This window comes from Podarcis filfolensis (genome assembly GCF_964270895.1).
Source record: "Podarcis filfolensis genome assembly, chromosome: 16".
NCBI classification, from domain to species: domain Eukaryota; kingdom Metazoa; phylum Chordata; class Lepidosauria; order Squamata; family Lacertidae; genus Podarcis; species Podarcis filfolensis.
Window position 1 is genome coordinate 41,237,024 of NC_139620.1, and position 22,696 is coordinate 41,259,719.

The window sequence follows — 22,696 nt, forward strand, 5'->3', positions numbered from 1 at the left end:
CATTGTGTGCAAACTCATAAGATTGGGAGGCGGAAAGGGGGATCTGGAAGATGGATATAAACTGCTTGTAAAAATGGTTTCAGGTGTGCTTGCTGTGAGTTATCAGGCAGGTGCCTTCTGCTACCCCGGATGGCAGAATAAAACTCTTTCTCTGAATTAACCCCTCGGTGTCTGTATTGGCTCCTTCCTCCCCCCCCCTTGAAAAAGGCCTAGAAAGGCTACACTCCCAAACTCCGACAACTTGTTGCCTTCACCATTAAAAAACAGAGCAGTACAATTTCTATTAAGGTAACTTACACTAAGTTCTGCCACCTCCCATGGAAGTTTTAGCTTAAAAATATTTAATCCCAACAATTTTATAAAAAGAGACCTGTAAGAACGGAAACAGAAATCTGGGTACAATTTTTCTTTTTTGGCACTTTCCCTCTCCCTCCTCTTACCACTGCAAATTACAAATACACATTCTTCTTTTTTCCTGTAATTTTTTTTTTTGGGGGGGAGGAAAAAGTAAATTACTAAATAGCCCCTACGCCTTACTCTTGACAACTGCAGAGACACACAAACCAGGTTTCTAAACTAAAACAGACATTTAAAAAACATTGCCATGGTTACAATTTCACCATTTTTACAAAGATGCCAATGCCAAGAGGGGCATCAGCTGCCCCTCCAGTTACCCATTAATAACAGGGATGGTTTGAGAGGGGGACAGGCTGGATGGAGGCAGGAAGGGGCGGCAAAAGGGGCAGAGTTTCTCTGCAGTCCAAATAGTGCTCTTCCCATCTTCATGTTCCTATGGAAAGGCTGCAGGTTTGAGTTTGCTTTCTTTGCACAATCGTCCAGGAGCAAAGACAGTCCACACTGCAGGGCCTTCCGGTGTGAAAGCAGGCAGGGAGTTGGTGGGAAGGGGAATCGGGTGCATTTGTCCCATGCCCCAAGGCAAGTGGTGTTTTGCAGACCACTCCTTTCTCCTGATCTAGCTCATCTAAAGCAGTTGTTCCAGGTGGCTTTTTCAAAAAAAAGGCCCAACAGTGCAAAATCCCGATGATTCAGAATTCCAATGTTTCTCACACACAAACATGATGTATTGAACAGGAACCTTGTGTGAATGATGGGGCTTTTGCTATACCCTGCTTTGGGAACTGAAGATGGGGGACCAAACAGTTGCCAGTATGGTCACCTGCCTGCTTCCTGTCATATTCCAGACAAAAAAGACTGGATGCAGCATTTCCCTCCTCCATGTTCAGAAGCCACTAATCCAATACACACACCATTCCTTCACATGCCTTTCAGAGAGCCAAAGATCCACCGTTTTCTTATGTTGTTGGCTCCAATGTGTGCAGCAGAAACACTACAACATGAACCAAAGAGCCCGGAACTGCCATTTTTGCCCTGAGGTACAGTAAAAGTTGGCAGACAGCAGACTTAAGCAGCAGCCACAGAATTCTTTGAAGGCAGGTAAGACCAGCTGGGAGTAATTCACCCAGCTTCCAGAGACATTTTTCTCTGCCTTCCCTAGCCAAACCATCCCCTAGCTGGCCATTTTACACTGGTTTACATCCATGATTCAAGACAAAAATGGGACGAGATTTCAACACACGATTTTCGTCATTTTGTCACTGTTGCTCTTCAGGTAGTCACCAGTGGCTTTCCAAGCTCCTCTACAAGTTGGCCCCACTTTCTCTTCCAGCAGCTCAAGCAGAGGAAAACTCAGCACCAAGTTCCGGGGGGGGGGGGGACGCAGTGGCTGCCATGAGAAGAGATCCCTCTGCCCACTGGACCTGGTGTTGCCCAGCTCACTCAGGGACCAGAAGCAGCTTCCTTTTTAAGCGACAGTAAGGAAAACCCCAACTCACAATACACAACGAATGCACCACAGTGTTATTTTTTATGCAGCCATACAGGAGGTTGCCTTGGTGAGCAGGGATTAGCTCCAGAGCCTGCAAATCTTGAGTGCAGCACCCAATCGTGATACTACCGGGAACATAACTGGAGAAGACTTCAAGATGGAGAGGAAGGTGGCAAAAGGAGAAGGAGCAACATGGTCAAGCTCTCAGCCAAACTCCACTGGACATTTATCACTTGAGGAGGTTCTGGGAGAAGAAATCAAGGCTGTGTCTGGAGAGTTCCACGAGGTCAGCTTTATATGGATACTTCATATTCTCGTGTTTCCTGGGGAAAGAAAACAGACTCTGGTCAACGGCTGCCTTTGCTCCAAAAAGGGTGCCAGCTATGTCTTTTCAGCAGGGGAAATTGCTTAGAGCTTCAGACACCTGATCAGAACTATTTTATTTCAGGGGGCCTCTGCACTCTGAATACTTCTCAGGGTTTTTTGTTTTGTTTTTTAAAAACCAATGTTTTGTTGTTGTTGAGATTTTACATTCTTGAGGTTTTAAATTCATGTTAACTTTTAAAAGTTTGGGGCAGGAGGTTAATGTCCCTATTTTCAAAAAGGGGAAAAGAGAGGACCCAAATAATTACCGCCCAGTCAGTCTGACATCAATACCAGGGAAGATTCTGGAGCAGATCATTAAGCAAACAGTCTGTGAGCACCTAGAAAGGAATGCTGTGATCACCAATAGTCAGCATGGATTTCTGAAAAATAAGTCATGTCAGACTAACCTGATCTCGTTTTTTGACAGAATTACAAGCCTGGTAGATGAAGGGAACACAGTGGATGTAGCCTACCTTGATTTCAGCAAGGCATTTGACAAGGTGCCCCATGATATTCTTGTAAAGAAGCTGGTAAAATGCGGTCTTGACTATGCTACCACTCAGTGGATTTGTAACTGGCTGACTGACCGAACCCAAAGGGTGCTCATCAATGGTTCCTCTTCATCCTGGAGAAGAGTGACTAGTGGGGTGCCACAGGGTTCTGTCTTGGGCCCGGTCTTATTCAACATCTTTATCAACGACTTGGATGATGGACTCAAGGGCATCCTGATCAAATTTGCAGATGACACCAAGCTGGGAGGGGTGGCTAACACCCCAGGGGACAGGATCACACTTCAAAACGACCTTGACAGATTAGAGAACAAGATGAATTTTAACAGGGAGAAATGTAAAGTATTGCACTTGGGCAAAAAAAATGAGAGGCACAAATACAAGATGGGTGACACCTGGCTTGAGAGCAGTACATGTGAAAAGGATCTAGGAGTCTTGGTTGACCACAAACTTGACATGAGCCAACAGTGTGACGCGGCAGCTAAAAAAGCCAATGCAATTCTGGGCTGCATCAATAGGAGTATAGCATCTAGATCAAGGGAAGTAATAGTGCCACTGTATTCTGCTCTGGTCAGACCTCACCTGGAGTACAGTGTCCAGTTCTGGGCACCACAGTTCAAGAAGGACACTGACAAACTGGAACGTGTCCAGAGGAGGGCAACCAAAGTGGTCAAAGGCCTGGAAACGATGCCTTATGAGGAACGGCTAAGGGAGCTGGGCATGTTTAGCCTGGAGAAGAGGAGGTTAAGGGGTGATATGATAGCCATGTTCAAATATATAAAAGGATGTCACATAGAGGAGGGAGAAAGGTTGTTTTCTGCTGCTCCAGAGAAGCGGACACGGAGCAATGGATCCAAACTACAAGAAAGAAGATTCCACCTAAACATTAGGAAGAACTTCCTGACAGTAAGAGCTGTTCGACAGTGGAATTTGCTGCCAAGGAGTGTGGTGGAGTCTCCTTCTTTGGAGGTCTTTAAGCAGAGGCTTGACAACCATATGTCAGGAGTGCTCTGATGGTGTTTCCTGCTTGGCAGGGGGTTGGACTCGATGGCCCTTGTGGTCTCTTCCAACTCTATGATTCTATGATTCTATGAATAATTATTAGCTGCAGAAAATAGAAAATTTCTTTTTTTTCAAGAAGCCCGAAATCGGAAGGGAAGGAGGTCAACAGGGGTGTAGAAGAAAGATCTAAATATTTAAACATATAAAGATTTAAAGAATAAAATAAAGAACTGTAACAGAGATTGATGTTCTTTTTGGTGTTATGTATGGATATTTTTTCTTCTTGTTTTCCCTTTTTTCTGAAACTGTTGTTTCGTCCCCCCCCCCTTTTGGCTTTCTTTTCTTTTCTTTTCTTTTTTTTTGACGTTGTAACTGAAACTCAATAAAAAGAATTAAAAAAAAAAAAATAAAAGTTTGGGGCAGGAGGAAGGAGTCACACAGCTTCACTCTCCATAAAAGGCAACCCCTTTAGGGTATGGCAGCTCCTCCATTGGTTGGCCTGCTCTGATGTCACGGTACATTCACAGACATGCTAAGCACTGAGAGAAAACTGCCTGCCATCTTTGACAGAATGCTGGCAATCAGGATGAGGGATGGGGACTCCTCACTGACGGCCGAAAGAGAGGAAGATGGTTGTGGACTGCTGCTGCTGCCACTAGTAGGACCACAGACTGGAAGCATGCAGTGAGGCTGGATGTCATGCCTTGTTCTCAGACTACCAACTGCAAGTCTCTTGAGCAAATAAACCCAGGCTGTAACCTTGGAAAGGGCAGCTCATTTCATCCAGTGACTCTGCTTACCATGTGGCCACTATGGAGAGGCCCAGAAACTACTGTGATGGCACATGGGGCAAGACAAGGGAGCATCATTGTGGTTCTTCGAGGCAGTTGAATGAGAGCAACATTCAGGACTGTCCTGAGACATTTTACTGCCTGTGTCTGCCTCACAATTGCCTCCACAGGGACTTGTGTGTTCCACTTGGAGCCAAATCAAGATGCTGCTTTCAATCCAGGAATCCGTCAACTCACCCCTGTCTCATAAATTGGGTTGTCAAACTCTGTCTCCACTGTGATCTGGCTATATGGGTGAGAGTACATGAGGGGCAGGCGCAGGCTGGAGTAGTAGCGGCACCTGTGAGTTGGGGAGAGAGAGACACCAGAGAGAAGAGTCAAGAGAGCAGAGTCCAAAGGGATCCACTGAGCAACACTTTCCAAGCCCTTCCAGCAGCACTCGTGGTGGGTGCTTTTGAGGGAGATGATGCATTGATGGCCCAGGACTTTGGGATCATTGGAAGGGGGCTGAACGCCAGCTGCCCCAGGGCCCCTCCTCCCACTCCATTAGTTTGCCACAGATTGACATGTACCTCCCAGAGCACAGTGCCACAAAGACAGAGCAAGGGTGCTGAGGAAAGGTCCCTGAGAAGCCAAGAGCTACAGGTGGGCTGGCAGAAGCAGCCAAGCTGGCTCAGAAGCTGAACCCTCCCTCCAAACGCCCCAAACGCCTCCCGAACCAGAGAGGGCACCTGCCACCACCCTGCCTTCCTACCTGGTGATGTAGACGTATGCTCCCCCCAGCAGCAAAGAGACCACAAGCACTGGGATGAAGATGGCCAGCGCCATGTTCCCCCCTTCCAAGGACGTTTCTGCGGCAGCTTCAGCTACTGAAGAGAGAAGTGCCGGGGTGAGATCCTGGACAGGTAAGCACCCCATGGGATTCTCTCTTACAGGGCACCCAAGACTGACACCCCAAAGCACCTAATGGAAGCTGCAGATTGGAGATTAGTCTTGAAATGGATTTCCCTCCAAGGGCACCGCTAGGTGCTTAAGAGGCTTTGAACAGGCACAGGAAACAAATGGGTGTCCATGTTCAGTGCAAAGTGTCCTTTGGTCCTCCCACACAAGCCCTCTGGGAGCAGCCTCATCCCAGGGGGGAATGCAAGCAAGTTGAGGGGAAAGGCTGCCTCCCAACTCTGCCCTTCTAGGACTGGGCAAAGGGCAGCTGCCAAATAGGCACCTGAGCGAGTGTGAGAGTTTCTGCAGCTCCACCCACCCTGGTGGATGGCTAACACTCAAGACAGATCTTCAGATATCAGAAGACAATCTTTCCCACAATTAGCTCGCGCTGAGGAAACACTGACTGTCTGTTAAAGCAACAGAGCTTTCCCCTGCAGAGAAGAGCCCAGCTCTCTTGCCCTCCATTTAGCCAGAGCAAAGTAGGTCTGCACTCCAAGCCAGTTCCTGAATCCACAAGCTCAAGGATACAGTTCTGTCAGGCAGGAAGACGGAGAAAACTCTGGTGGTAATTTCCAAGAGCAAATATCTTTTTTGCCTGCCCACACGGGTTGCTTGCCATCTCCCTGACTCCTGTTTACTGGGCTGTGGCTGGGAGAATGTCAGCTGTCACCCATCCCAATGTAGGCAGGCTGTGAAGGAATGGGATCTTGTACGCATATTACATGGAATGCATATTTTCTGTGTTTGTTCATTGGGAATTAAATAGTTACTTGGGAAACCTAGCAATTGCCCTGGGTCTGGAATCCACAACTGCTATCCATGGCAGGATATAAGGCATGCATATCTCAGAGGAGAGGCAAATTGAAAGCTCCCTAATTCCTTGCTCCTGGGGCCTCTGCGGGGAGCATTTGATGGACAAGGAGATGCTATAAGAACAGGTGCTGGCCAGGAGGCCAATGACTGGAGGACAGCAAAGGAGCTTGTGGAAGATTCTGTCTCTAGAACACGTGAAGAGCCTGCTGGATCAGGCCAGTGGCCCATCGAGTCCAGTACCCTGTTCTTACAGTGGCCCGCCAGAGGTAAGCCTACATGCAGGCTCCAAGCACAAGAGCGCTCTCCCCACCTGTTGAGGCAGAGCACAGTCACTGCGGCTGGTAGCCATTGAGAGCCATCTTTAGGGAAGTGGGAATCTTTGGGGAATGGGCTTAGAGAAGGAGCAGAGGACTGCATTTAGTCTTTGCTCTCTTGCTCTGTTGGGGAATTTGCTGATTTCCTGTAATTTTTTCTTTGGAATATCTTTTTCTTAAAAGATCTTACTTTTTTTTTTTTGCATCTTAATAAACTTTTTGTTTCCTAATGGATTTGCCAATAAAGCACACATGACAGAAACTCCAAAGGAAAACTAATCTGGGTCCTGTTGACTCTGGAACTCGGGGAGCCCATGAAAATATTCTGCTCACCTTCTAAGGCATGCTCAAAGCTGTCTTGATTCACTGAAAGAGAAAGGCAGGTAGGTTAGCTTGGGGCTGCTGGATCCAGAGGCTGCCCCAGAGAAGATGAGGGAAAGGAGGCAGGCAAGCAAGCAAGCAAGCAAGCAAGCAAGCAAGCAAGCGGCTGCATCCTGGCCCCTCTCTCTTTCCAGGGGACAGTACCTTTGCAGACAGGGAGTGGCCCACTCCAGCGGGAGGGCTGCCCCAGAATACACTTGATGGTGACCTCTCCGATGAGCTCAAAACCCTCATAGCACATGAATGTCAGGGACTCCCCGGGCAGGTAAAGGCGCTTGTAGAGGATCTGGTATCCGTTTTCTGGTAGGCCTGGGTTCTCACAGGCGAGGGATTCTTCAGCTAGGAGGAAACACACAGAGGAGGAAGCCTTTGAACATTCTTTCCCTCTCCAAATCTGGTCTGCATGAAGCTTCTTTGGTTCAGGGTGCATGGATTTATTTCTTGCACTTAGCTCCCACCTGTGAGGCAGGCTAGGCTGGGAGGGGCAATGGCTGGCCCAAGGCGCATGGCCAAATCCGGGATTTGAACTCTGGTCTCCCAGGTCCTCATGCCACACTGCATGAGACAGAGAGTGTTTTTTCCCAGCGGCTCAAGCAAGACTGACTCCACATAAGCAGTGCTGCTCTGCCTCTCCTGCCCCACAAATGTGCAACCTTCCCTGTGAAGAACGAGGGTTTTCTCACAGCAAAGGCCACAAATTAACCTGTGGGCTTGGAGCACCTTGTGGTAGCTGTTTGCAGGTGTGAGCCAAGTGCTTCTCCACCTGTCTTTTGGAGGGCTCATCCAACCACTTGCTGGCAACAAATATTGATTTGATGCTATAATTTGGCTCAGTTCCTGGCATATCAAGGGAAAAAAGATTTCTGGCACCATATTTGCAGATCACCATCTTCAAATATATGAAGGGCTGTCACACAGAAGACGGAGCAAGCTTGAGGGTAGGGCCTAAAACCAATGGATTCAAATGACAAAAACGGAAATTTTTACGCAGCGGTCATATGGCCATCTGTCAGGGATGCTTTAGCTGAGATTCCTGCATTGCTGGGGGTTGGACTAGATGACCCCCAGTCACCTCAAACTCTTAAATTCTACGATTCTAGATGATATGGAAGAGCCCTCTCCATCCGAGGCCTTGAAGGGAGCTCCTGCTGGTTAAAAGAGATCTTTTTGAGCCCAAATCTATCAAGGACCTGGACCTGTTGAAGGCAGCTTCATATGGTATTCTTGTATTTATATTCAAATGCCAACCCACAGGGGTTGCAGTCCCCCACAACTCAACCGTGGCTTCTCGTTTCCAGGAAGTGTGTGAGTTTTGCATTTAGAGGGGTAAAGAGCCCAACATACAAACACAGTGGGGCAGCCTTGAGGTCCAGATGGGTGTCCCTGTCTCGCGGCTGTAACAGGTCAGGAGAGAACTTCCTTCAAGAACGAAGCCCGGATTGCAGGTGTACTGGATTGTGGTCCCGACCAAGAGCACGGGGTCAGAAATCAAACGGGCTGAGTGCTCCACCTCCCCAGGGTCTGTGCAGTACATAACTAGAGGAGAGAAAGGAACAGAGTTAGATGAGAACTGGGGGCATCCATGGCAAGAGTTGGTCTCTCTAGCTTGCAGTATTGTAGGATGTGGAGGATTTCCGGTTTGAAATGCTTCTAGTCCTCATGAAAGCTTTGAAATCTGATGCCTTTTCACCCTTCAGTTTGAAAGGTTTCAATATAATAATAATAATAATAATAATAATAATAATAATAATAATAATAATTTATATCCCACCCATATGGTTGGGCTTCCCCAGCCACTCTGGGCGGCTTTCAACAAAATATTAAAATACAGTAATTCATCAAACATTAAAAGCTTCCCTAAATAGGTCTGCCTTCAGATGTGTTCTAAAAGTCTGGTAGTTGTTATTCTCTTTGACATCTGGTGGGAGGGCGTTCCACAGGGCAGGTGCCACTACCGAGAAGGCCCTCTGCCTGGTTCTTTGTAACCTCGCTTCTTGCAGGGAGGGAACCGCCAGAAGGTCCTCGGCACTGGACCTCAGTGTAGAACGGTGGGGTAGGAGACGCTCCTTCAGGTATACAGGACCGAGGCCGTTTAGGGCTTTAAAGGTCAGCACCAACACTTTGAATTGTGCTAGGAAATGTACTGGGAGCCAATGTAGGTCTTTCAAGACTGGTGTTATGTGGTCTTGGCAGCCACTCCCAGTCACCAGTCTAGCTGCTGCATTCTGGATTAGTTGTAGTTTCCGGGTCACCTTCAAAGGTAGCCCCACGTAGAGCGCACTGCAGTAGTCCAAGTGAGAGATAACCAGAGCATGCACCACTCTGGCAAGACAGTCCACAGGCAGGTAGGGTCTCAGCTTGCGTACCAGATGGAGCTGGTAGACAGCTGCTCTGGACACAGAATTGACCTGCGCCTCTATGGACAGCTGTGAGTCCAAAATGATTTCCAGGCTGCGCACCTGGTCCTTCAGGGGCACAGTTACCCCATTCAGGACCAGGGAGTCCTCCACACCTGCCCGCCTCCTGTCCCCCAAAACAGTACTTCTGTTTTGTCAGGATTCAACCTCAATCTGTTAGCCGCCATCCATCCTCCAACCACCTCCAGACACTCACACAGGACCTTCACCGCCTTCACTGGTTCTGATTTGAAAGAGAGATAGAGCTGGGTATCATCCGCATATTGATGGACACCCAGCCCAAACCCCCTGATGATCTCTCCCAGTGGCTTCATGTAGATGTTAAAAAGCATGGGGAGAGCTCAGAACCCTGAAGCACCCCACAAGTGAGGGCCTAGGGGTCTGAACACTCACCCTCCACTTTCTGAACATAGCCCAGGAGGAAGGAGCGGAACCACTGTATAACAGTGGCCCCAGCTCCCAGCTCCTCTAGACAGTCTAGAAGGATGTTATGGTTGATGGTATCAAAGGCCGCTGAGAGATCCAGCAGAACTAGGAAACAGCTCTCACCTTTGTCCCTAGCCTGCTGGAGATCATCGACCAGCACGACCAAGGCAGTTTCAGTCCCATGATGAGGCCTGAATCCCAACTGGAAGGGATCCAAATGGTCCGCTTCTTCCAGGTGTGCCTCATTTAATGTACTGGGATGTGTAAGAATTGCCATTTATCTGTAGAGCTGTATTTTCAGGTTTTTATTGGTTGGGTTGCTATGCTTGGTTTCAGACAGTGTTTTTGTATGTTTTTCTGGGGGTCACTTTTTGAGGAAAGCAGATCAGAATGACAGTAATAACACTCGTAGCAGAAACCGCAGCTGGCTGAGCTGGGGCTTCTAGCTGCCAAATGGCAAGGCATCTTTGTTCAGCTCAACCCCTTCTTGCACCTGCACAGCAATCCAAAGCGGGTCCTGGGAATCCCCAGCAGAGGCTGCTCAGGGCGGTCACATTTTATGCACATTGAACTGGTGTGATCTCAGCTACATGGGGCTGAAGACCAGCTGCTTGAAATGGCACAAGTTGAATCCAAGCAAGGCGGAGAGCTCAAGACGAGACTGTTGGGGTTCCCGTGAGATCTCCTGTGAAGATCACTAGGCTTCTGGACCTGGTGTGCAAAGAGGCCCTTGATAGTTATTTACTGCACCCCACATTTTCTCTCCAAGGAGTTCCAGGTGGCATACACAATTCTCCCCACTCCTCATTTAATCCTCACAGCAACCCTGCAAGGTAGGCTAGGCTGAGAGGCAGGGACCAGCACCCAAGGTCAACCAGCGAGTTCCATATGGCTGAGTGGGGATTCAAACCCTGGCCTCCCAGGTCCTATTTTGACACGCTGGCCTTGACCTCCAAGCAAGGCAGAGGCCTTAAAAGCTCCCTTTGTGCTGGTTCCTCTTGAGTTACCTGCTGCAAAAAGAGCTTTTAAGTTCTCCCCCGACTTGCTTGGCAGCTCCAAAGGACTTGGGCATACCTCTGTGTAAGATGGGATCGTACTGTGTAAACTGGGGGAGCCCCCTCAGCTCTGCTCTGCAAGGTGCAAGGCTCTCTCTTACATGGCAGATGCAGGGAGGGTTCCTCAAACCACGAGGAAAGACGTGTTAAGAGTCAGGAGCAGGGCAGACGCGGAGTCAGCACAGGTCATGCCACCCTTGCCTACATTGCGAAGCCCATACTTTTCTCACAGAAGGGCGGGTCGCTGCTCCAGCTGAGGTCCCACTGGCAGGTGAGGGTGTCACTCCCGACAATGTCGTAGCCTGGGTCACACTGGTAGGTGATCTTGGCCTCACGAACAAGTTCTGTGTGAGATGTGGTCTTCCAGCCGTTCTGGATTTCAGGCAAGTCTGAACAGGAGTCATTCCGTGACACTTCTGTACCCGGAAAGAGAACTTGCAGTTAAGAAGCAGCTGGGTACACAGCTGGACCCTGCTCCTCAAGCACCTCAAATACCCTCTTGGCAGCTATTTGACAGCTGCAGGAAACATCAAGTTCTAGAGAAGCTGGAGGTGGAACTCTCAAAATCTGGGCTGCATAAACCTGGGCTTCTCTAACAGAACATTTTGCCTCCTTTAAGGAGCTTGTGCACACAGCTTGGATGGCACCGTCTCCAGAAGAGGTGCCCCGGTGATGGGATGCGCCCTGCTTAGAGCATTCTGTGACATCACAGAGAGCTTGCAGCAGGGATGCCAACTTGAATAAAATATGGGGGGGGGGCAAGTAGGCCCCACCCCACATAATCCATCACAAGATGCGGCACACACCCACACACCACTTGAATGGCAATGCCCATCAACTCTGGCAGCCCCTGGCCCCCTCAAATATTTTAGGGGGCCCCCCAAAGGGACATTGGCTCTTAGGAGTTGGCTCCTGTGGCTTGCAACACCCTCCCTGGTGAGAGGGAGGGGCAAAGTCAGAGGAGGAAGAAATCAGCGCTGTTGCTGATGGAAAGGGCTCTATGCTGTCAAGGTCTTGAGGCTGCCAAGGCCTTGAGAAGTGGGAAATGCAGATGGGGTGCGGGTGGGGGAAGCAGGCTGACAAAAGCCCATGGGACCAGCCAGGGGAACTCTGGGTCTCAGTTTGCATAGGGCCAGAGAGCCTGTGAGGACCATCAAGACGCAGCTGACCTCTGCTCACAGTGGCTGGGGAAGATGCGGGTCAGAGCCCAGAAACAGAGTCTAGGCAGCCACAGCAGATTCCATGCCCCTGACTGAGTTGGGAGGAGTTCCAGACAGTGAGAGTTCAAAGTCAAGGATTTGGCTGCAGGTCCCTAAATCAGCACTGTGGGTGGCCAGGCAGGATCCCAAGGGCCATGGATCAAGTTTGCACCACCATCCTCTGCGTTTTTGCTCTGGCCTGCCTGCCTATCTCTATCTATCATCTATATCTATCTATCATCTATCCATCTATCTATCTATCCATCCATCTATCATCTATCTATCTATCTATCTATACCTATCTATCATCTTCTTCATCATCATCATCTATCTATCTATCATTATCTATCTATCATCTATCTATCATCTATCATCTATCTATCTATCTATCTATCTATCTATCTATCATCTATCTATCTATCATCTATCATCTATCATCTATCATCTCTGTCTACTCTGACAGGGTCATCTCAGGACACTTGCACACCACACAGTGAAAGCCCTTTGATAGTCACCTCCCAGAGCTACAGTTCCCATCATGGTTTAACAACCCACCCCTCTTCACAAGGAGCTCTGGGAATTGTAGCTCGGGTGTGTGTGTGTGTGTGGGGGGAGTGTTGCCTAACAAACTGCCAGGATTCTTGGGGAGGAAGCCATGGCTGTTTAAAGTGTTATTGTGGCACTTTAAAGGGAGGGTATGAAGGGGTTTCAGTCACAGAGAGGTCCCTTTCCCCATGGGCTCTTCCTGATCCTCTCCCATAGAGATGCAGGGAGTGGGCATTCTGTGCTCAGAGAAACTGCTCTGCCACCCCCCCAACCAGGCACCCCAGGAAGCCTCTCTTTCTCTCTCTCCTCCCCAGTTAAAGGACAAATGGAGGGAGCTGCCCCCAAACACATTTCAAGTCCCTCTTGGCTGGAGCTTGAACAGCTGCAACTGCTAGTTCTTAAAGGTTACAGAGTGGGGAGCAGGGAGCTGTCGCCCTTCCAATGTTGCCGAAATGCAACTCCCAGCTCCCTCTCTGGCTGCTAAGGCTGATGGGAGTTTAACTCCAAGAAAGCCTGGCGGGTCATGGGCTCCTCACCCATCTCCAGTGAGCCTCTGCATCTTGTGCAGTCAGCCCCTCCCCCAGCTTTGCCCTTTCCAGGCCAGGAGGTGGCGAGGCCTCTGGGCACCCTTCCAGGCACCCACCAATGTAGTTCATGATAAATCCCTGCCCTTTTCCAAAGATGAGCCCAGCCGGGTCTGAGTGGAACTGGATGGTCAAGTCTGGCGTGGAGGAGTAGAGTTTCTGAGGCCCACTGCTGCCCAGGTAGTGTCCCAAGATGTGGGTGCTGACGTCGTCTCCATCATAGACAGTGAGGATATCGCTGTTGCTCAGGTTCAGACTGTGCGGGGGGATGGGGAATGGGCAGGCAGAGAAAGAGAGGGTCACCGTGAGAGGAGTCCTTCTGGATCATCTGGTCTGGGCTCCAACCTCCTTCCCACAGTGGCCAAGAAGCTTCCTCCAGGCTGCCCACAAAGCAGGACACCAAGCATTTGCCTCTGATAAACCAATATTCAATGGTATATTGCCTCTGAACTTGGAAACTCCATGATCTGCTGCCATAGGAAGGAGCAGGAGGAGTGGCTGCTAGACGTCCCTGCGGCGAATGTGTCTCAGCAACAGCAAGAACACCAAAGGAGCCGTGCAGGATCAGGCTCAAAGCCTCTCTGGCCCAGCATCCTGCTTCCCACATAGGCCAGTCCAATGCTTTCAGGAAGTGCGCAGGCTGAGCATGAAGGAAGTAGCTCTCCTTTGCTGTTACTCAGCCCTTCTGGATCAGACCAAAGGCTCATCTAGAGGTATATTTTGGAACATGCCCTATTCTTTTGATCATAATTGGTCTTAACTAATTTTAATATTGTATTTTTGAGTTGTTGTTACTCACTCAGGGACCTCAAAATGGAGAGGTGGAGAAGAAATCTAATCTTGTTGTCTGTGTGCTTGCTTGATCTGCGTAGCTCAGTTGGTAGAGCATGAGACTCTTATAGTGTTTGATGTTGTAACTGTGTTTTTACTATTTTTTGTTGGGAGCTGCCAAGAGTGGCTGGGGCAACCCTGTCAGATGGGTGGCTTATAAATAATAGAAATTAATAAAAACAACCATCACCACCACCATCCCAGGGATGCAGGTTCAAGCCCCAAGCTGGGCAAAAAGATTCCTGTGTTGCAGGGGGTTCGACTAGATGACTCTTGTGGTCCCTTACAACTCTACAGTTCTATGATTTAGACATCTTAAGATACTGTAATCAAATTTCAGATGAAGGAGCAGATTTTCTTCTATTTTTCGAAACAATTGAACTCCATTTGGACCCAGGATGGTGGAACAAACTTGTCAGAACAGGGGTTTTCTCTGTCTTGACCTTAGACTGTTTCTGGACTTTGCTTCTTGAGTTGCCCCTGTGTTTTTACTATGGAATTCCTTTTTGGATTGCCCTGAGTGTGGACTTGGGGCAGCTGGTTCCCACAAGCAGTAGTGAAGGCCACCAACTTGGATGGCTTTAAAGGAGGATTAGAGAAATTAATGTGCCTAAGGCTGTCAATGGCTACTAGTCACAATAACTATGTTCGGCCTTAACGGTTCAGAATGTGCCTCTGAATGTGCAAGTAGCGTGGGGTGGGGGGAGCACTGCTGTTGCTCTGGGGTCCTTCTTGCAGGATTCCTGTGGGGAACTGGTTGGGAAGATGATGATCGAGATGGGCCCTCGGCCTGATCCAACAGGCTCTTCTGCTGCTCTTAGCAGGCTGCTGTTTATGTCTGGATGCCATTTTCAACCAAGGTGGTGGACGGAATATTTTAAAACTGCACTGTTTTTAAAATTTTGGTTTTCTTAGAGTTCCTGGGCAATGCTAGAAACTGCCAGTACTTTGTATGTTGACACTGGAAAGCAGATGTCAAGGTTGAGCCCTGCTGTACATGAGCCTGGAAATCAATTGCTGCAGTTTCCCAGAACAACTCAAAAGTTTGCCCAGACCTGTTTCGATCAGAGGCAGAAGTGGGATTCACATCCAGATCACTAGGAGAAGTTGCTTTTACGAGCCCCCTTGGCCCCCTGAGCTAGTTTGCCTTAGTGGTAGACAAGCAGGGAAGAACCAAGCCAAGTAGGCATGACTTGCAAAGTGATGAAATCCAAAATGCAAAGCAAGACCGTTTCCCCAAGGGCATGGGAAAATAAAACTCGGATGTTCCTGTGCCTTTAAAAGAAGTCAAATGCAAATGGATTACAAATATCAAATAAATAAGTATGTATTCTGTTGTTTTATTCTTGTACTATGTTTTAAACTTCATGGATCCAGCCCCTTCATGGATCACTGTGATCCATCCCCTTCATGGATCACTGCCTTGCCGTGGTGAAGGAGCTTGAATAGCTCAGAGTAGCTATGAACTATGCCGAGCAGGGCACCCAAGATGAACAGGTCATAGTGGAGAGTTTTGACCAAACGTGATCCACCTGGAGGAGGAACCGGCAAGCCACTCCAGTATCCCTGCCAAGAAAACTCCATGGACAAAGACAACAGGCACCAAAAAGTTATGACGCTGGAAGATGAGCCCCTCAGGTCGGAAGGCGTCCAGCATGCTACTGAGGAAGAGTGGAGGACAAGTACAAGTAGATTCAGAGCTGATGAAGCGGCTGGGCCAAAGACGAAAGTACTGTGTCCAGTTCTGGGCACCACAGTTCAAGCAGGACACTGACAAACTGGAACGTGTCCAGAGGAGGGCAACCAAAATGGTCAAAGGCCTGGAAACGATGCCTTATGAGGAACGGCTAAGGGAGCTGGGCATGTTTAGCCTGGAGAAGAGGAGGTTAAGGGGTGATATGATAGCCATGTTCAAATATATAAAAGGATGTCACACAGAGGAGGGAGAAAGGTTGTTTTCTGCTGCTCCAGAGAAGCGGACACGGAGCAATGGATCCAAACTACAAGAAAGAAGATTCCACCTAAAGCTCCTGACAGTAAGAGCTGTTCGACAGTGGAATTTGCTGCCAAGTAGTGTGGTGGAGTCTCCTTCTTTGGAGGTCTTTAAGCAGAGGCTTGACAACCATATGTCAGGAGTGCTCTGATGGTGTTTCCTGCTTGGCAGGGGGTTGGACTCGATGGCCCTTGTGGTCTCTTCCAACTCTATGATTCTATGATTCTATGATTCTATGATTCTATGATTCTATGATTCTATGAAAGGACGCTCAGTTGCGGATATGCCTGGAAGCGAAAGGAAAGTCCAATGCTGTAAAGAAAAATATTGCATAGGAACCCGGAATGTAAGAACCATGAACCTTGGTAAGTTGGATGTGGTCAAAAATGAGATGGCAAGAATAAATATTGACATCCTGGGCATCAGTGAACTAAAATGGATGGGAATGGGCGAATTCAGTTCGGATGACCATCATATCTACTACTGTGGGCAAGAAACCCATAAAAGAATGGAGTGGCCTTCATAGTCAACAAAAGAGTGGCGAAAACTATACTGGGATGCAATCTCAAAAATGATAGAATGATCTTGATACGAATCCAAGGCAGACCTTTTAACATCACAGTAATCCAAGTTTATGCACCAACTACTGGTGCTGAAGAAACTGAAATTGAGCAATTCTATGAAGACTTACCACACCTTATAGAAGTGACACCAAAGAAGGATGTTCTTCTCATTATAGGGGATTGGAATGCTAAAGTAGGGAGTCAAGAGATAAAAGGAACAACTGGCAAGTTTGGGCTTGGAATTCAAAACGAAGCAGGGCAAAGGCTAACAGAGTTCTGTCAAGAGAACAAGCTGGTCATCACAAACACTCTTATCCAACAACACAAGAGACGACTCTACACATGGACATCACCAGATGGGCAGCATCGAAATCAGATTGATTATATTCTCTGCAGCCAAAGATGGTGAAGCTCTATACAGTCAGCAAAAACAAGACCTGGAGCTGACTGTGGCTCAGATCATCAGCTTCTTATAGCAAAATTCAAGCTTAAACTGAAGAAAGTAGGAAAAACCACTGGGCAGGTAAGATACAATCTAAATCAAATCCCTTATGAATACACAGTGGAAGTGAGGAACAGGTTCAAGGATTTAGATTTGCTGGACAGAGTGCCTGAAGAACTATGGATGGAGGCTCGCAACATTATACAGGAAGCAGCAACGAAAACCATCCCAATGAAAAGGAAATGCAAGAAAGCAAAGTGGCTGTCCAACGAGGCCTTACAAATAGTGGGGGAGAGAAGGCAAGTAAAATGCGAGGGAGATAGTGAAAGATACAGGAAATTGAATGCAGATTTCCAAAAAATAGCAAGGAGAGACAAGAAGGCCTTCTTAAACGAGCAATGCAAAGAAATAGAGGAAAACAGCAGAATGGGAAGAACCAGAGATCTGTTCAAGAAAATTGGAGATATGAAAGGAACATTTTGTACAAAGATTACCATAATAAAGGACAAAAGTGGTAAGGACCTAACAGAAGCAGAAGACATCAAGAAGAGGTGGCAAGAATACACAGAGGAATTATCCTGAGAAATCTCTATGTGGGACAAGAAGCTACAGTTAGAACTGGATATGGAAGAACTGAGTGGTTCAAAATTGGGAAAGGAGTATGACAAGGCTGTATATTGTCTCCCTGCTTATTTAACTTATATGCAGAATTCATCATGCGAAAGGCTGGGCTGGATGAATCCCTAGCCGGAATTAAGATTGCCGGAAGAAATATCAACAACCTCAGATATGCTGATGACACAATCATGATGGCAGAAAGTGAGGAGGAGTTAAAGAAGCTCTTAATGAGGGTGAGAGAGGAGAGCGCAAAATATGGTCTGAAGCTCAACATCAAAAAAACGAAGACCATGGCCACTGGTCCCATCACCTCCTGGCAAATAGAAGGGGAAGAAATGGAGGCAGTGAGAGATTTTACTTTCTTGGGCTCCATGATCACTGCAGATGGTGACAGCAGCCACGAAATTATAAGACGCCTGCTTCTGGGGAGAAAAGCAATGACAAACCTAGACAGCATCTTAAAAAGTAGAGACATCACCTTGTCAACAAAGGTCCGTATAGTAAAAGCTATGGTTTTCCCAGTAGTGATGTATGGAAGTGAGAGCTGGACCATAAAGAAGGCTGATCGTTAAAGAATTGATGCTTTTGAATTATGGTGCTGGAGGAGACTCTTGAGAGTCCCATGGACTGCAAGAAGATCAAACCGATCCATTCTTAAGGAAATCAGCCCTGAGTGCTCACTGGAAGGACAGATTGTGAAGCTGAGGCTCCAATACTTTGGCCACCTCATGAGAAGAGAAGACTCCCTGGATGTTGGGAAAGATTGAGGGCACAAGGAGAAGGGGACGACAGAGGACGAGATAGTTGGATGGTGTTCTCGAAGCTATCAGCATGAGTTTGACTAAACTACGGAAGGCAGTGGAAGACAGAAGTTCCTGGCGTGCTCTGGTCCATGGGGTCACAAAGAGTTGGACATGACTAAACGACTAAACAACAAATGTTTTAAAAACATATATTTAATTTACAGGAAAATCAAGTTGTTACAATGTGGTATGATGAACGTATGTCTAAAGAAACCAATAAAAAAGAACAGCAAAAAAGAAGAAGAAAGAACGGGAGCAGCAGGCAAAGCTCATGGTATGAAGATCAGTGAATCTCTGCATGGCAAGCAGACAGGGGACAATATCAGAAACTGGTAACCCCTCACTGGTCTCACTTCTAAATTCAACACAGTAGCAGAGCTTCTATTGGCCAGCAGAGGGTGCTGCTCTTCAGTAAATTCAAACTTTCCCCTTCAACTCAGAGTTGATGGCAAATATTTGGGCGTGGGGGCAGGTGGAGTCAAGGAGAAACACCAGTCCGCCAGCCAGCCAGAAAAGAGCCCCGCCATGTTCTTGTGTCTTTATCAGTAGGAATCAGCAGCAGCCCAAAGCATTCACAGTTATCACCATCTGCTAATGTCTGCACACTAAATTGTGACTTCCAGAACACCACGGGGTTCTCAGTTCTGTTTAATAATTTTAAGGTCCTGATGCTGGTGGCAGGAGATGGGTGAAGGAGAGATGAAGAAGCTGCAATAAAAAGTCCCCTGGAGGGAGCAATGGGAAGGGCTAGCAGAGCACCATCTAAGACATGGGTAGGCAAAGGGGTGCCCTCCAGATGTTGCTGGATTACAACTCCCATAATCCCTGGTGCCACTGGGCTGATGAGAATAGGAATCCCAAGAACATTTGGAGAGCACCATGTTGGCTACCCTTGGTCTAAGATGTAAATTGCACCACACCGTGCTGGTCCACAACAGGAGAGAGAGCACTTGGAAGTCACCTGTTGTGAAGATCTCAAAATATCCCAAGGGCTGCCACATGGAAGATGGAGCCAGCCTGTTTTCTGCTGTTCCAGAAGGGAAAACTGGAACCAATGGATTCATATGATAAGAAAGGAGGTTCTGATGCAACATTAGGAATAACATTCTGGTGGTAAGAGGTGCTCGACTGTGGAACAGGCTCCCTTGGAAGCTTCCTCATTGGGTGGGCATCTGTCAGAGACTCTTTAGCTGTGATTCCTGAATTTCAGGGGGCTGAACTAGATGACATTTGGGGTACCTTCCAACTCTACAAGTCTATGATTCTGTCTCCCTTGCATGGAATTCTGCCTTGCTCAGATCTGCCCCCACTCCTTGCCTCAGCCCATACAGCTGCTGAGGCTCCCTCCTCATCCTTGGCTGTGCACCAGCTTAGCTGGGAATTTGATTAAAGTTCTTCTTGGAAGCCACTTGGATAATCCCACTGGAAAGCTGACATTTTTTAGTAAATCGTGGCTTCCTGTCAAAAGACTGTTTTCGTGGTGACATTTATGCCTGGTAACACACAGTCCCTTCTTTTCTCCTAAGAGCTGAGGAGAGCACAACTTTAATGGGTTCACACAGAGAGCAAAAACCTTCTGATTCTGAGGACTGCTCCAAATACGACGAACAGACACTGCAGACTGGAAAAGGACCTACCCTGGATTAGAAGGCTGACCAAAGATTTGGAGAGGGGAGGGTGGGTGGGATCTTCCTTCAAGCTTCCTTCAAGGGTGGATGTAAATTGCCCTCTTCTTATTCTCAAATCACAGGTCAGCCAGAAAGGGTCGTGCTACTGCTACCCACACACCTGCCAACCACTACTGTTTGTGACCTGCAGAGCTGTGAAATCCAAAACCCCAAAGCCAGCAACTGGCATGTCATTGGCCCGAAGTGCAACGCAAGAGGGCACCCTTGCAGGGGTGGGGCGAGGGGACCTGCTGTCCTCTGACTGGAGCTGGCAGCCACCATTTAGATGTGGTTGCCAGGCTGTTGTAGCAATTGCAGACTCTTCAGAAGCAGCAGCTGGTTCAGAGGATGGGCCCTATATTGCATGTTAAATAAGCATAAGGTCTGCAGTCTTGAACTGGGAAGCCCCTTTGGTCCCCTTGAAATCTCCAGGTGCTGCTTCCAGAGGTGGAAAGCCTGCAGCTCACACTTGCAACTTTTCCACAGTGTCCACATGACATCACTGGTATAAAAAGGATAGCCTGTATTCCCTACCCCCAATCCCTTAATCCAGATTTTCCCTATCCATGACAAATCCAATGCATTATTTAAAACAAACAAACAAACAAACAAACAAACAGACAGACAGACAGACAACCCATGCAGTTGCTGGCATCTCTTTTGCAATTATCTATGTGACCTGTTTGTGATGCTAAGCCCCCATCTGGAGTCCTCCCAACTCTGGGGTGCCTTCATCTCCAGCTGCTCTTTGGCCCCTGGCAACTAATTCCCAAGGATAAAATGCAGTCGTCCAATGAATATTCCTAAATGGCAGCTTCGCTCAGAAATACACAAATAAATTGGGTCTCCTGCTACATGTTTAATTTCTTAACATTCGAATCATAGTTAGATCCCATCCTTCCTCTATGAATTTCAGGGCAGTGTCCATAATTGTTTCCCCATTTCTTCCTCCCAATAAGCCTGCAGTGTAGGCCAGACCAAGAGAGAGGGGTTGAGCTTCATGGCTGGGGTTGGGGCCTTTCCTTACCCAGTTACCTCTCTGTTGAATGTTAGGAGGGCATAGGAAAATATCTGCTTGTCTGTCTCTGTACCTAGACAGAGGAAGAGGAATGACTGGCCAGGCAGGGCCAGACTCTGGTAATATGGTACCCTGAGCAAGGACAACGTTGGGCACCACCCACTAAATATTTCTTATTTTCACAATAATTCCTTTTGGTGCAGTTGCTTTTTATGGATCTTCTCAGTAGATACTCAGTAGATACTCGTATCAATATAGGGATGATGCTCCTCTTCTGCTCAGTGCCCTGGGGGGGGGGGGGGGGAGCTGCCCGCCATGCCCTGAGTCTGCTTCTGGGCCAGGGAGGCAGCTGTGCCAGCATTGGTCTGCCAGCCTGGTGCAGAGGCCGTCTGTTTGCCTCCATGCTGCAGTCAGAAATCTCAGCTTGGTGTTAGATGGGAGGCGTGTGGATTTATTGCAAGACAAAGACCCATCAGGCTTAAATAAATGGAAGGCGGGTATTTACAAAGCCTTCAGTGAGCTCAAGTGGTAAATAAAGTTGTGGAACTAGCTCTTGCCTAAACCGCAAAGCGGCTTTTGCCAAGGGAATTTCTCTCTGATCCCTTCAAGCAAGTTGGAGGGAGGAGGGCGACTGATGCTAAAGGAGCTGCTCCATAGGAATCTATGCTGTCTGCCCTATTATCAGATGTGATTTGCCTGCTGTAGCTACTCGGCAGCATTTTGTGCATGCTCAGAGACATTTGTTTTCTCCATTAGTTTCTAGTGTATAACAAAGCTGTCCACTGCCTCATCTTCCTGTCCTTCGCTTCCCCCTATGCCACCCCCCCACAAAAGATCACGGAAGCATGCATATCATTCCTTTTTTAATCATCATCTGTAGGGAAGTCTATACTGAGAGCCAGAGATTTGCTCAAGGCCTCCCAGTTTCCTGGCTTGAGAGGATATCTACACCTGGATCTTCACTGGCTAATCACAACCATCTCTCTGTTCCCCTGACTTGTTCCCTTGCTTTATCCTCCATTGCCAGACATCTCCCTGTCTCTCCACCCTCAACGTGTGGAGGGAGGCTTTCACATGTGGAGGGGAAGAATCAGATGCCTTAGGGGACTCACTCATTAGTGGGGTCCTGGCAGGAGGGGACAGGGGAGACAACAGCTCTGTCCTGGACATCTCGACTTGAGCCTGCAGGCTGGTCTTCTGCCCATCAGCTGATCTTATTTAATAGAGAGCCAGTTTGTGTCAGGGACTGGGCAGAGGAGGAGTGGTGGAGGCTGCCTCCCCATCCTGACTCTTTCAGGGGAGAGGAAGAGGAGGACAGTGTAGATTTACAACAGGGGTTTGAAGGAGGTAGAAGCTCAGAGGCAGATGAGGGGAAAAACTGGGAAATCACGGAAGAGACAGAGAAGAAGAAGAAGAAGAAGAAGAAGAAGAAGAAGAAGAGGAGGAGGAGTTTGGATTTGATATCCCACTTTATCACTACCCTAAGGAGTCTCAAAGCGGCTAACATTCTCCTTTCCCTTCCTCCCCCACAACAAACACTCTGTGAGGTGAGTGGGGCTGAGAGACTTCA

At 48.0% G+C, this 22,696-nt stretch overlaps 2 protein-coding genes across 3 annotated transcripts in view; one reads left to right on the forward strand and one right to left on the reverse strand.

The window, feature by feature from the left end:
• The window catches only part of TFIP11 (tuftelin interacting protein 11), a gene marked incomplete at its 5' end in the record, with an annotated part of 601,324 nt that overhangs the window by 60,842 nt on the left and 517,786 nt on the right, over positions 1-22,696 (forward strand). The window lies entirely within an intron of this gene.
• Positions 325-22,696, reverse strand: part of SEZ6L (seizure related 6 homolog like) — a 160,073-nt gene continuing 137,701 nt past the window's right edge. The window contains 8 exon segments of the mRNA XM_083589829.1: positions 325-2,169; positions 4,752-4,854; positions 5,269-5,383; positions 6,917-6,949; positions 7,109-7,303; positions 8,309-8,500; positions 11,084-11,278; positions 13,251-13,447. Coding sequence (XP_083445955.1) covers positions 2,140-2,169; positions 4,752-4,854; positions 5,269-5,383; positions 6,917-6,949; positions 7,109-7,303; positions 8,309-8,500; positions 11,084-11,278; positions 13,251-13,447 — 1,060 coding nt within the window. The 3' untranslated portion in view covers positions 325-2,139.